Below are 13,637 nucleotides of genomic sequence, written 5' to 3'. Positions count from 1 at the left end.
TTTCGATTCTGCGATGGTAGAAATCACACCGTTTTGAGGTGAAGAACTTGTCGAGCCATGTTCAGAGTGCATTTTCATCTGGAAAGGAAGTTCGAGATTGTCTTATAGGGAGCAGAAATGATGAATATCTGAGGGTACAAGATAAAATGAAAAAGATGGATCGAATGACTTCCCAACCCAACTACTGTGTACTTCCCAACGCAACTACAGTGTAGTGTTTTTTGTTACTGTAGCAGAATTCAGGCGGGAATTATTGTGGAGTAGCATCACTTCAGGCAGTCTTCCTGGTAATTATTCCAGGATTGCATCTGCAAGATGTCTCAGTTATTGACAGTTAATGTCAGCAGTGATAGCTACACATCGGGGAAGCAATTTGTAGTACACTGCACCGTTGCCGTTGCACCAGATGCATAACATTATCTTTTGTAGATGCGTTGCAGGTCTTTGTATGGGAACCTGCTGCATTGTTTTGGCTCAACCATACCTTTGTTTTCCTGTGTTAGCGTAAAGACACCATTTCTCCCTACCAGTAACGGTACAGGATAGGAATGGTCGGAGTTGTTCATGGGCCCATTGATGACAAGCAAGCACAGATGGTCTCCTACTGTTTTTATGGTTTTGGTATGGATGACAGCTTATGTGCTTGATGCGCATTATGAGTCATATTTAACAAAAATTTTCTCTTGTTAGAAAACTCTGTCAGATTTACGCTTTGGAGTGGATGAAAATGTGATGTATTTTTAAGCTTTCGTTCGATAATTTGTTCACCTAACTTCAATATCAAAAACATTTCCCACATGTAAAAAATTCTGGAACATTGACAGAAAATGCATTTTCATAAACTACCCATGTGTCAACTTAATAATGTGTTGCCACACATAAAACTAAAATCATAATGTAGTGCAGCTCTTGTAGAACACATTGATGCCAGTTCCATTCTTGCACATTGAATACTTTGCATGTTTGCACGAGTTTAATGAAATACAAGATTATGTGTGTGTTCTGTGCCGGATACGGTAGGCAACACGCACAGAGAGCCTTCTCAAGAAGGAGGGAAGGTACTGAAGAAGAATTTCATCCTCAGGGAATATGCTTCAGATATTTTATTCATACAAAATTGAGAACTCTCTTAGAGAATGTACTTTTGCTCTGAGAATCTTCTCCCGATAATGTTCTGTTTTTCTTTATTATGAGTGAGTGTCAAAGGCATGACACACGAGTTGACATGTCAACCATTAAAGCAGAGGTGTTTTCATTGTGGTTAGATCTTTTCATGAAATTTTAGTCTCTTAAATTTTTCGCACGAATACAAAAATATTTTGTTGACATCCACCTACATGTAGAGAAATGTTCATTGTAATAAAGTAGGAATCAGAGCATGCACGGAAAGATTTGTGTGTTCTTTTTTCCCACACGCTAGTCGAGAGTGGAACGGTAGAGAAATAGTGTGAAAGTGATTCGACGAACTCTCTGCCAGACACTTAAGTGTGCTTTGGAGAGTAGTCATGCTATATTGCATGTTACATCAATTTACATACAGAACATCAAAATATTAGTAATCCTACTGTTGTGTCACAGAGTACAGTATAATAAAATAACATTTTAGTTTAAATTACACATAAAAAACTTGGTTAAATAACCAGCCTTTTGAAAAACATTAACAAAGAAGTAGGTAATGTAACTAAGCTAATCTTTTCTAAAAAAAAAAAAAAAAAATTATTGATATCCATTTGATGATTACAATAACTCCCTGAAACAATCACCAACTTGATAACTGATATATTCAAAAGACTGTCTCCCAAAAGTTAATATGAAAATACCAGAGATTTGGAATATAGGCTCATCTTGGGACATACAGTTTAAAACTTTGTAGAAGTGACCATAGGTGTCTGATATGGTTATACCAAGCTGCCAAAGCAATGAGAGCAGCAGGTGCAGTTTTTAGAAGACAGGTTGCTGAGATGCATAAAGGTCACTTGGGTGGTGGCTGGCAGTTGACAGCATTTGACTTGTGCCGTCTGTATCGAATAAGATCCCAGCGAGTTCAGAAGTGCAAGATATTCATAAGTAGCCTGCCCTCCGAGTACTATAATGCATGGCAGCCAACTGTTACAGATGGTCTGTAATTGTTACAGATTCATCACAATAGTAACAGAGTTAAGGAACTTAGAAATAGATATTTCACAGTTTGTTTTAAAAAATTCAAAAATGGTACTGTTTATATTTCACTTATCAAATGCTACTAAAATATTGTATAGATTGTAATGATTTCCTTCCTGAGCATGTAGTAAACCTGTATGTGAAACCAAGTAACTTCACAAGGTTCAAGGCATTCTTCTGTAAGCTGTTGTGGGTTTTCTAACTAGGTGATGTCACAAAATGTGCAGTTCATCTATTTATCCTTACTTAATCATACACATGATGCTGATGCTGTTATAATAACGGCCATCTCCTTTAATTTTTTAAAAATTGTGCCAGGAGTGAATCATTACTGAATGAAATTGTTGATAATTTTGTGACATTACCTGTGCTTGTTGGTCTTATTCGTCTTTTTAGAATTCAAAAGCACTGTGTATGTAGTGTTAGCCACTAAGGGTTTTTTTTTATAAAAAATGCAAGAAATTAGATTTATTCTGTTCCTTCAGTTTCCATAAGGAAGAGTGTGATGCAAATGATAATGCATAATTAAACAGTATGAATGGTCTATGGAGTGAAACTGAAAAAAATAATAAGGTGGAAGCTCCTTTAGATGTTCCAAGTGCTGGTAGTCGTGGATTTACTTATCATTTCAATCATACCAAGAAGGAAAGTGGAACTAATTTTTAACCTTTTTCACTTCACCTGAATTTTTCATTTTTTTCCTTGGAAGTTGTTCTGTAATTAGGATCGGTAATTGTATGAAATATAATGTTTATTGGCCCAAATCAGGCTTCTAATTTTTAAAATTTTCTGGGGAGGGCCCACAGACCCCTTCCATATTTGTTATATGATTTCTGACAGCCTCTTCTGAAGGTTGGCAGCTAGGCTAAAGGGAAATATTTTTGGGCAGATTGTTACAGCCAGCATGTCAGAAAGTGAAATACTTCATGATTTTGCTGCCATTATATGCACACTTTTACATATAGACAAAATGTGACATAAAACAAATTCTAGATTGAATGGCCTCAAATACTGGTTTTGCCTTTGGACTGCACAGTGTTAACAAATAGGTAATGAGCATGTACAGAATGGAGTAGCTTGAGCTGAAGAGAACATTTCCTCTAGAAACTGCTATAGCCTACAGTGTTGTGTCATTGTATCCATCTTAGAACTGAGACATGTTCCCTAGTGATTTATTTCTTTCCATAGGAGCAAAATAAACTTTCAGTGAACATACTTTCAAGTCTCTGAAATAGCTATTGCTACATGTTAGACATTTCTTAATGTCCTCCCTCAGGAGGAGCAGTAAGGAATTTGACTGAGTGGAATGAGGAGGATGGATTAGTGCATGTAATGTGAATTTCTCAAAACTTTGAGCATTGTGTTTACTTCCTTTACAGACTCTTATGGTAAGTGTCCGAAATGTTGGACCAGTATTATAAAATAATTTGAGCATTTTGCATATGTCCTCCTTTGCAAACGCATTACACATTTCCACATTTCTCCCTCTAAAATCAAATTTTTCGTTTGCCCTCTCTACAGCTGATTTTCTTATTGTTTTAATTTATTTAAATATGATTTTTTTGTTGTATTGTCCCAGAAAAAAAAGTACGTCATATCATGACTGGCATTTGATTTGCTGAAGAACAATATTCATTGCATAAGTGGCAATCAAGAAGTGTCCATTTGAGGGTGTTACTGCGGCATATATGCAATGTAGAGTGACTGATACAGGTGTATAAACACTGACATGTGGTCAAGGGATTAATGTGACATTTGAGTCTTTCGAATGTGTGTACAGTAAATGCAGAATTATGAACTATGATGACATTATTACCAATGCGTCCAAACATGACCAATGTGCTGTTATTCTTTTCTTGGCTGTGGAAGGACAAACACCAGTTGACATCCAATGTAGAATGAAGAATGTGTGTGGGGGCAACTCATCTGTTGAAAACCTTCATTTTGGAATGGTGTACCAAGTTCCGCACTGGTTGTGATTTGACACAAGATGCTGGTCGACCTGGAAGGCCAGCCTCATCCATGGCAGCTTGCTGAAGCAAACCTGCGATTCAGTGTTGAAAACAACACATTCTTTGAGTGCACTGTTGCAGGAAAAAAAAGCTGCTGCGCCAATAGATGCTGCTGCTTGACGATAACACACATCCCAAATCACAAATGTCATAACGCAGAAGTTACACCAACTCAAGTGGGAGACATTTGAGCATAAAAGTCGATGATTCCTATTGAACGACGATGTGTAGCAGGCATTTATGGTCTCCTTAATGCTGCAGGACACTGTGTGTTACCAAATTGGTATCTTCAACTTGGTGCTTCGGTGGGATGATTGCCTCAATGCACTGGTGATTTTGCCTAATTGTTGTACCGATTCCACAGTGTATGGCCTTCAAACAGAAACTTTTTGATCGCCCTATATATTTTTCATGAACCTGTTTATAACTGTGCTTTCTAGCTAAATTTTTGAATACATATTATGGATACAGGCAAACTGTATAAATAAGCATTGAAGAGCTCAGGAATTTTTCCCTATTTAGTGTGGTTTCTCAATTATTTGGTTTCTAGTTCATAATGATTTGGAAATGATGTCTCTTGCATATAGAGGTTTTCCTCAAACCCATTTTCATTATTTTTGCATGTTTTATATGCTCATTTATCTGATCAAATATTAAAGTTTCTAAGAATAGCAACTAGTGTGTTTAAAGCTTCTTTGCAAAGAGCATTTCTTCTTCATTAAAACAGCTGTTTGTTTTCATCACTGAAATATCTGTCCTTAAATGTGCTAACACACTACACAACATTGTTGTCACCTGTGTTTAATCTCTGACAGTAATGGCTTTACTTGGAAGATAAAAAAGACAAGTGTTATCTAAATTACGTCTTTCTAAAAGAACTGACAGGTCTTCACTCTACTGATTTTACATGCTGATCCATAAACCTGCTGTCCTGTGTGGCTTTATTGAAAACTATAGAATATCATTGTCTAGACTCAGGGGCTTTCCTTTTCAACAGTTGTTGTTATGCAACAATAGTTTTATTGTTTTTTTTATTTATTTATTCCTCAAGACACACCACAGTGGTGCAAATTCCACTGTTTTGTGCGTCTTCATCCATCAATGTTGTGGTAAATTTTTTGTGTTTGATGAAATGAGGCTGACTGTGACTGCTTAGAATCAAATTTTGCAATTTACTACCTTTTAATGCACTCACAACTTTATCACTGAATTCTTAGGCATCCTGAGAACACAATACCCTCACACTTATTAGTGGTTTATGAGGTGAAAGTGATGGTCTCTAGTTATTGGCCTCTTGTACAGAATTATCTCATAATTACCTATTTAAGCGTTTTCTCATTTCTTGTTATTTCATGTAATATGGCGTTTTTTGCCTTCAGAATCAGTGTACAGATCCTATGATTGAAAGAGGTATGGGACTAACTAAAGTAAAACTTCTCTTTTCATTAAAGTAAGATTTTTTGTAAATATTGAAAACGGTCATTACAAGATATCTACAACTTGGTCGACTCCTCCCAGTACATTTATTCTTTAATGGCTTTTTTTTCTGTTAATATAAAAGAGTTTCAGATGAGCTGCAATATGCACAATCACAACAAAAAAGTAATTTTCATGCGGACTGTGGCCTCCATGCCTACATTTCAGTACAGAGTTATGTGCTTGTATGCATAGGTATTCAACAGGCTCTCATCTAACATAAAGCAAAAAGTTAGGATTCTCTACCAAGTCAAAAGAAAATTATAAAAACCTCATTATAAACACCTTCTACATATTATCTGATTATTTAGATTCAAAGCTTGAAGATTTAGCTTTACTGCATGTAGCAATGTATTGTAAACAATACTGTGCCAATAAAGATGCTCATTGTTAATGAAGTCTACAGATTACTTTACTACAAATTGCTTTCTTTTATTAACATTTACTGTGACCCGTTCCATGTCATGTAGGGTTCTTTGCTTAATGGAAATGAGATGAATGAATGAATGAATGCATGCTTAGACAATTCAGAAAGAAAGGTACTACTCAAAATATATCACTGATTTAAAATTATGTATTTTCAAGTGGTATTGGTGTGTGAAATACTGCTATTTGATTTCAGGTTCTTCTTGTGTTGATTCAAGACTGTAATATGCGTGTTGTGTGCAAAGCAGCATCTGTTATAACGTCAATTTCAAAATCATTATCAGAACATGATTTGCTGTCACCAGCTGCAAAGCATCTTCCAGATTTGGTGATGTCCAGTTGCACTGAAAGATTTCCTGACATGCCTGCTAGCAGAGTGCAAGGACCACGTTTTGCCAGCAACAGTGAGGTTGACTCTATTCCCACTACTCCACAAAAGCGCCAAACAGAAACCTCTGCTAGTGTCATAAATTCTATAGTGCAACAATCAGATATGAAACTTCTGCAGGACGTATACAGAAGCAAATTGAGTGTTCCACATCCATTTGATCATCGTGTGACAACAATATGCAGCAGTGTAAGTCCAGAAGATTTTCTTCACGCTCTTGGAACACTCAACATTCAGAAAATGATTCAAGAAAAGAATCGCTGGCTTGAATATTACTCTGATGACTTTGGTTCTTTACTTGATGATATACTAGCTTCAAATGAAGCTAAAGAATACAATGCTATTGATTGTTACTGATAGAACACAGTCTGTGTATGTGATATTGTGTGCCAATTCATTTATTTTAATTAAACTGTGCAGTTTTGCAAAATACAGAACATAAAAAACAAAAAGATAAGATTGAGATGTGCAGTCCATTGTAAAGTATTTTAGTAATGGTTGATGTAAATATTTTTGTATGAGAAACAAACATGTTGGATCACTATCATAACTGAAGAAAATATTTTAAATGTTTTTGACTTTTTATATATTCTATTATAGTTTATTGGCTGTTAATTGTAACTGAAGATACATATTTTTCATTTCCATAAAATAATTAATGGAAAATTCAGTCTATATTTCATGATTTTTTTATGAAATAGATGAGAAAAAAATTGCAAAAAATACAAATTATGTTAAAATAACAAACTTCATTATTATGCATTTATTTTTAACATTTCAGTATGTTTTTGCTTGCATACCTCGGGAAGTAAAGAGTCACTGAGTATAATGAAAGTATTGATGTGAAATGTAACATTTACAATATGCATTTTGTATATTAGTGATTTTTAAGCAGATATTGACTCTGCACATATTTTGCTAGAAACTTACCATGAGACTAGGTGTACAGTGAGTTGTCAGAAAATGAGTTCCTTGAATAAATATTATTGTACATAGTTGGAACTCATTGCTTGAGGGTTTTGAAAAACGGAATTAGTTATGCTTGGAACTGTGATATAAGAACTGTGTAAAATATGTTTTAGGATGAATAAAGGAAATTAACAGTTACACACTGTTGATTAAATCTTTCAGTGTTGTCTGTGATTACCTCAAAAAGTTTCCAAAGAGTGGTGGAATGTTTCTTTTGAAATGACATGTAGAATTCTGTGTTACCTATTTTCAATTTGAAGATGGCACGTATCTCACCAACATTCGTGTTTCAGAGAAATAAAGAAACACAGGAGCAAGAACAACATTCAGGAACACACTGTATATTACTTTGATTCCTCTTATAGTTTTGTTTAACAAAGCTATTATGCAGAGAGGGAGCAACAGCAGCCTCAGATTTTGAACTTTCAAATAAGGATGTTTTTACCAGCATGTAAAAACATATGGACAGCATGTTTTCTCTCTTTCCTCCATTAACTATTACCTGTGATTGTATGGTGCATCTGTATTTTCTTTGCTTTTTGATTTCTAGTTCTGAATTGATAGAAGTTGGAAAACTTCGGTCAACTTGTGTTTTGTGTCTGGTCAATGACAACCTAAGCAGTCCAATAATATTGTGTTTAGTAGTACGGAAATAACCATTGTTGAATGCTATGTTGCAGTTTGTTGTACTGTCCTCAATTTTTCTGTGTTAATGTCATTGGTTAAGTAGTTCCTAGTTGATCATGTGTACTACTTATCGATTTTTTAAGAGGAAGCCCACCTACAGTGAACCTTACTTGGTAATTGATGTCAGGGCATTGTTGCGAACAATATGTATCAAATGCGCAAATTGACAAAGGACACAACAATAGACGAATGTGATACTCACAGCAGCAAGTTTGGGTGTTGTTTTCTTTTATCAGTAACAGTGAGTGAATGTGCTACAATTTTGAGTTCGGATATTCTTACATGGTGGTATTTATTTAAAAATTTGTTTAGCATAGATAAGTGCTTGAAGTTTTGTTGGGAATATGTGTTGTTGCCGAATCAAGGGCCCAAAAACTGAGTCGAGCGTTGCAGTGAAAGCTGTGACAAACTATACTAGATTGCAGTGAAAGCTGTGTGAAACTATACAAGAAAACTGCCAGTGTTCAATTCCCGTTTGAGTTATATTGCACCAAATGCAGAAAAAGGACTGCGATTAAAAAGAACACTTGGTTTGATAGCTGTAACTTGGGCATTGACCAGAGTCATCATTGTGTCCTGCTAGCTAAAAGACGATACACTATAAGCCACAGCATCAGAAAATAAGGTCTCATTCAAGACTGTGTGTGATTATTGTGGTTTCTGTTGGAAGGTATGCTATGTGGTAGTGACAAACAAAAGTATCCCCATCAGAGGTGAGAATAGGGTAGAGGAAATTGACAAGCGCATATCATGTCTCATAAGTATGGAAGAGGGAGGAAGCTGAAAAACGAAGTGGATCTCCTTTAGTTTTTTGGAGGGATCAAAAAAGAATTGAGGAAGTTTAGTCATACCTGATGCATGGAAACCCAACCAAGGTTTGAAGAGAGAAGGCATTGATCATGAGTTGGTGAACCACTTGGTAGAGTTGTATCTTTTGATGATCCATCACTGCATACTCAAAACATAGAGCAGTTGTGGAATTTGCTGGAATCATCTATTAAAAGAGAGGGCAGACCCAGCAGCAGGAATGAATTACACATTTTTCAGTTCCTCTGTTTCCATAATTTACAGTTGACAGGGAAATCTCTTCTTTCTGGTACTCTGCTGATAGTTCTTAGAGACATTTCGAGAGTGTATCCAGGATTTGGAGAGAAAGGCATGCATCCCACTGACGAATGAAGCATTGCTCACAATGTTGCTGAAAAGCAGAATAAGTACTACTTCTGTCACATTCTTGTTTATGTCATGAATATTATTACAATTTTATGTTTTATCTCTGTGTATTTACAAATAGTATTATGATTTTATGCTTCATCATTGTATGTTTTCAGTTCATTTGTCTTTTGTTGTTTCTTTTGTCAGTTTGCATGTTTGATGTATATCGCTTGGAGTTAGGCCCTCTCTTCCAAATAACCCTCTAGGTATGAAGCAAGAAGCATAACTGTGCAGTGTACAAAGACAGCAGGATTGTTCCCTTTTCTGTGTTCCTCTCCCTGTGGTAATCTGTGGAACCCAGGGTTTTGCATTTCTCATAGATTGTGAATGTCATGACCAAAGTGTACTGCAAATTTTCTGAGCAAACCTGTCACTTCACCAGATCAGATGATGATGATGATGTGTTAGTTGTGTGTAGCTTACATATTGGCAAATTCTAGTTTAGAAATTTGTGAAATCATTCCTGTGGGCCATTATATGTGGTAATTTGTCATATAATAGAGTATCTCCTGTACATTTTGGATGAACAACCTGAACATACAACATAATACACAAAAAATTGTGGTTGCTTACATGATCTAAATGTGTGCAATAGCCCTGTTAATGTGCATTGGTTAGTTACTGAATGTTATTAAAAACTGAGGATGCAGCAATATTTTAATGCAGATGTGAATCCAGTAAAGTTCTTGTCTTTTTTTTTTTTTTTTTTTAAAAAAAAATCACTGGATGTATAGTTCTTTCAATGTAATATGCAAATGTTTCTATTGTGTCAAAAACTTAATTTTTTCACCCATGATCTGTTAATATTTTGCTTTTATTTCCACTTGCTAGCAAGTTGTTGCCTCACCAAATTGTAATAATGTGAAATTTGCTACACGTTTATTTCTGTTGCTGAACAGACTCACAGTCTTCGTTATTAAATTAAATTATATCTGTCTCAGTTGTTAATAAATTTAAATTGCTGTCTTTTCAATAGCCTTTAGTAAGAACAGTTTATCACGTGGACTGTCTGATAGATGTAAATTTGTTGGAAGTATTAGTTCTTTTACATGTAACTGTCCGACCATACTTATCAGCCACATTTCTTATCAGGAAACATCCTTGCAGTTATAAATGACGTAATGGTTTTGAATTGGGGTCAGTTTAGGTTTTATTGTGCCAATGGCTTGTCTATACCATACATTAAACTGTTTTATTAATAGAGTCTTTCAGTGATACAGTTTGCCACCTCAGACTGTTCTTCTGTTACATAATTGTCAAGATTCTACTTCATACTTCACTACTGGGGAGGTTGGGGCTAGAGTGGTCATCTTTTATGTTTCATGCTTTATCCTAAAACTATTTGAGGCAAATTTTTTAAATTCAGTATCTTTGGATTCACCTGTTTTCACACTACCAAAATCATTAATCCAATTTGTATCTTCAACATTTTGACTACCGGCTTAAAAGTTTTTGATATAAATAAAGCCAAGTTCCTAAAAATGTTTTATTTATTCCTCGATAAATGTGAAACATCAATATTAACCTAAAGATATATTTTTTTGCTTTTTTTAGACAAATATTGTACTTTCCAAAATTTACATTAAGCTGCAGCGTCCTCCTGTGCTTTTGTGTCCTGATTGTTTTTGCAGAAGGCAGGAGAAAAATAATATCAGACCTCTCCACTATTGACTCATCTGGGACAAAACGGAATACAAATTCAGATCCTTTTTTCCACAGATAGCAAACATTCACTTCATCTTTTCCAATGGTATTCACAACTTGCCCAATATAATATTTAAAAGTCTTCTTGGTGGCAAAACGAACCATAACAAAATCATCAGACCTCAATTCATCATCTGTCAACATTTGTAAGGTTTGGGCTTCATTGTCATCTCTTTCACAACATCCCTCATCCTCAGATTCCAGCATAGTTGATGAAAGGGTTTCTAATTCACTGCCTGCATCATCACTGATTTTATTTTTTGCAGAGATATTCAAGGCCTCCTTGCTTGGGAACGAAGTCTTCTTTAAAGCTGATCTCATTTTACCCACCACTGCTGCCCCTAATTTGTCTTTGATTTGAGTACTAGTGTAAACTGCGGATTTCTTTTGCCTCGATTTTCCTTCCCGCCTTGCAGCTTTTGGGCAAGGCCAACAGTCTTCAGAAGTTGGAATTCCAGTTTGGACTGCATCTGAAGTGGAAGGTAAAGCATCACACAAACTTGCAGGTTCTACAGGAGAAGGTGTGTCACTACTTGTCGTAGAGGCTGCTTGACTGCTCAGTTACTTATGATTGCCTAAAATCGTCTTCAGTGAATGCCAACCTATTAAGTGACCACAATCCAGTCACCTTGATGCCAGATGCGATATTTTTTTCAGTAAACAAAAGTGGGAATGCTATCCCACAAAACAGCAATCTCTCAAATAGTGACTCTGTGACCAGGATGCATTCTCAACTAGTCAGCCATTGCTATTCTTAGATATCCCATAAATGGTCCAAACACAGTGATATCTAGTAGCTGCATCCTGTGGGAACAATGTGGTGGGAATGTCAGTAGAGTGATTCCAGCATCTCGCCATATTGATAATATCAGTGCTGAAGTGACTTGCATGACTGTCCAGAAGTATGAGTAGGCGATTGTCTTTTGAACAGCTCATCTGCTTGGCTACATGCTTCAAAACATCGAGGAATAATTCGGTTGTCATGTATCCCGATTTGTTGGTGAATCCAATACTGCCATTTGATGCACCATCCAGAAATTTGTCTTTCATGTGGACTTGTGGAAATATGGAAATATCTGATGGTATGGCCCTCCCTGAGGCTGAACAGAAAGCGCACATTGTGACATTTTCCTCTCTCTGTTGTGATGCTACCATTCCCACTTGCTTCTTACCACGTTCTGCAATAACTTTAGGAGGCTGCAGTACAATAGTAAGGCCACACTCATTCAAGTTGATTATCCTGTCTGGGGTGAACTTAAATTTGTCCAATACATTCAAAAAATTGTCAAAGAAAAGGTTAACATTTACTTTGTTAAATGCCGCATCCCTTGCGGTGCTCATATTTTCAGGTCTATAAAGAGATAGCTTTTGTTTCCTATGTAAAAATCTATACAACCAGTCCTTTCCTGCCATACGCCTTACATCCCAGATCCTTGGGTAATTTCTTTTTTGGAGTTTTTTTAGCATATATATATGCCAGTTCATGTGCTTGATTGTATGTCAGTCCATAATGTAAATTTGATGCTTTCATGAAGTATTGATCTAGTAATTTCTCTGGAGGACCTATAAAAACCTTGTTAACTCTGTTTTTGGACTCTGTTGTATTAAGTGTTTGGATTTCTTCATATGAATTTCCTGAATCACTTCCATCACATGGATCTGAAAAAGGTATATAATGTAGTCAGCCACAATGTGCGGAATAGAAAAGGATTTTTGCAGTTGCACAACTGTGTATTTGGTTTACAAAGAACAATAGAATTATCATATGGTGGCAGAGTTGTTTGGAAACTCACCTGGACAGATCTGAATGCTTTCAGCAGCATATTTCTTAGCTCCGATTACGTGTTTCTGTAGCATAGACTTCTTTAATCCAAATTTCTCTGCAGTTCGTCGAATACTCCCCTTTTTGAACAAAACTTCTGTTACCACTTTCTGAGCTTTTTCTTCGTCAATATTAGCCCTTTCGGTTTTCCAGATATATGTCCTCACCACCTACAATATAGATAATTTACTGAAATCATTTATAAATGCAAAATTATGAAACTAAAAGTTAGCCTCTATTCTAAATCAAGACTGGGGTAACAGTGGACACCATCCACACTTGGCCCTCTTCAAGTGCCTACACTTGCCCCAAGGCGTCACTTTGGATATGAAATCAAATTTTAGCAAATGTGTTGTATTTAGATGAAACATTTCACAAGCAAAAGTTAGGGGAATCTTCATAGATTTGTAAACCACAACTGATAATATGTTCAGTACTAATCTTTTGGAGTAATCTTGAAATCTGTTTATGATAAAAATCGAATAGAAAGTACAGAAATTGAATTTTCACTACTCTTGCTTGCAACAATAGCCAGACCGGCACAAAATTTTGTTTGATTGTTTACTACATCCTACAGAACTACCAACGTAAAAATACAAAAATTCCAAATATTATTTCATGTCCACTCTTACCCTACATCCACAGTAGCCCCAGTCTCCACTACACACAAGATATGCACATAGCAGATTAAAAGTGCATTGGTTTCCACCAATGCCACAAATGTTAAGCAGTTTAAAATCCATACATAAATACCACTTGTTCATTGAAATGATACTTT

General features: G+C 35.8%; 1 protein-coding gene across 1 annotated transcript in view; it reads left to right on the top strand.

Annotated features, from left to right (window-relative positions):
* LOC126162549 (uncharacterized) overlaps nt 1-7,569 on the top strand; it is a 126,695-nt gene extending 119,126 nt beyond the window's left edge. The window contains exon 10 of the mRNA XM_049919130.1: nt 6,271-7,569. Within this exon, the coding sequence (XP_049775087.1) occupies nt 6,271-6,819 (549 nt within the window). The 3' untranslated portion in view covers nt 6,820-7,569. The remainder of the gene's footprint in view (nt 1-6,270) is intronic.
* Nucleotides 7,570-13,637: the final 6,068 nt, after the last annotated feature.

The sequence above is a fragment of the Schistocerca cancellata genome, chromosome 2, assembly GCF_023864275.1.
Source record: "Schistocerca cancellata isolate TAMUIC-IGC-003103 chromosome 2, iqSchCanc2.1, whole genome shotgun sequence".
Lineage (NCBI taxonomy): Eukaryota > Metazoa > Arthropoda > Insecta > Orthoptera > Acrididae > Schistocerca > Schistocerca cancellata.
The sequence above is the reverse complement of the archived record's forward strand: the minus strand, read 5'-3'. Positions and strand labels throughout refer to the sequence as shown.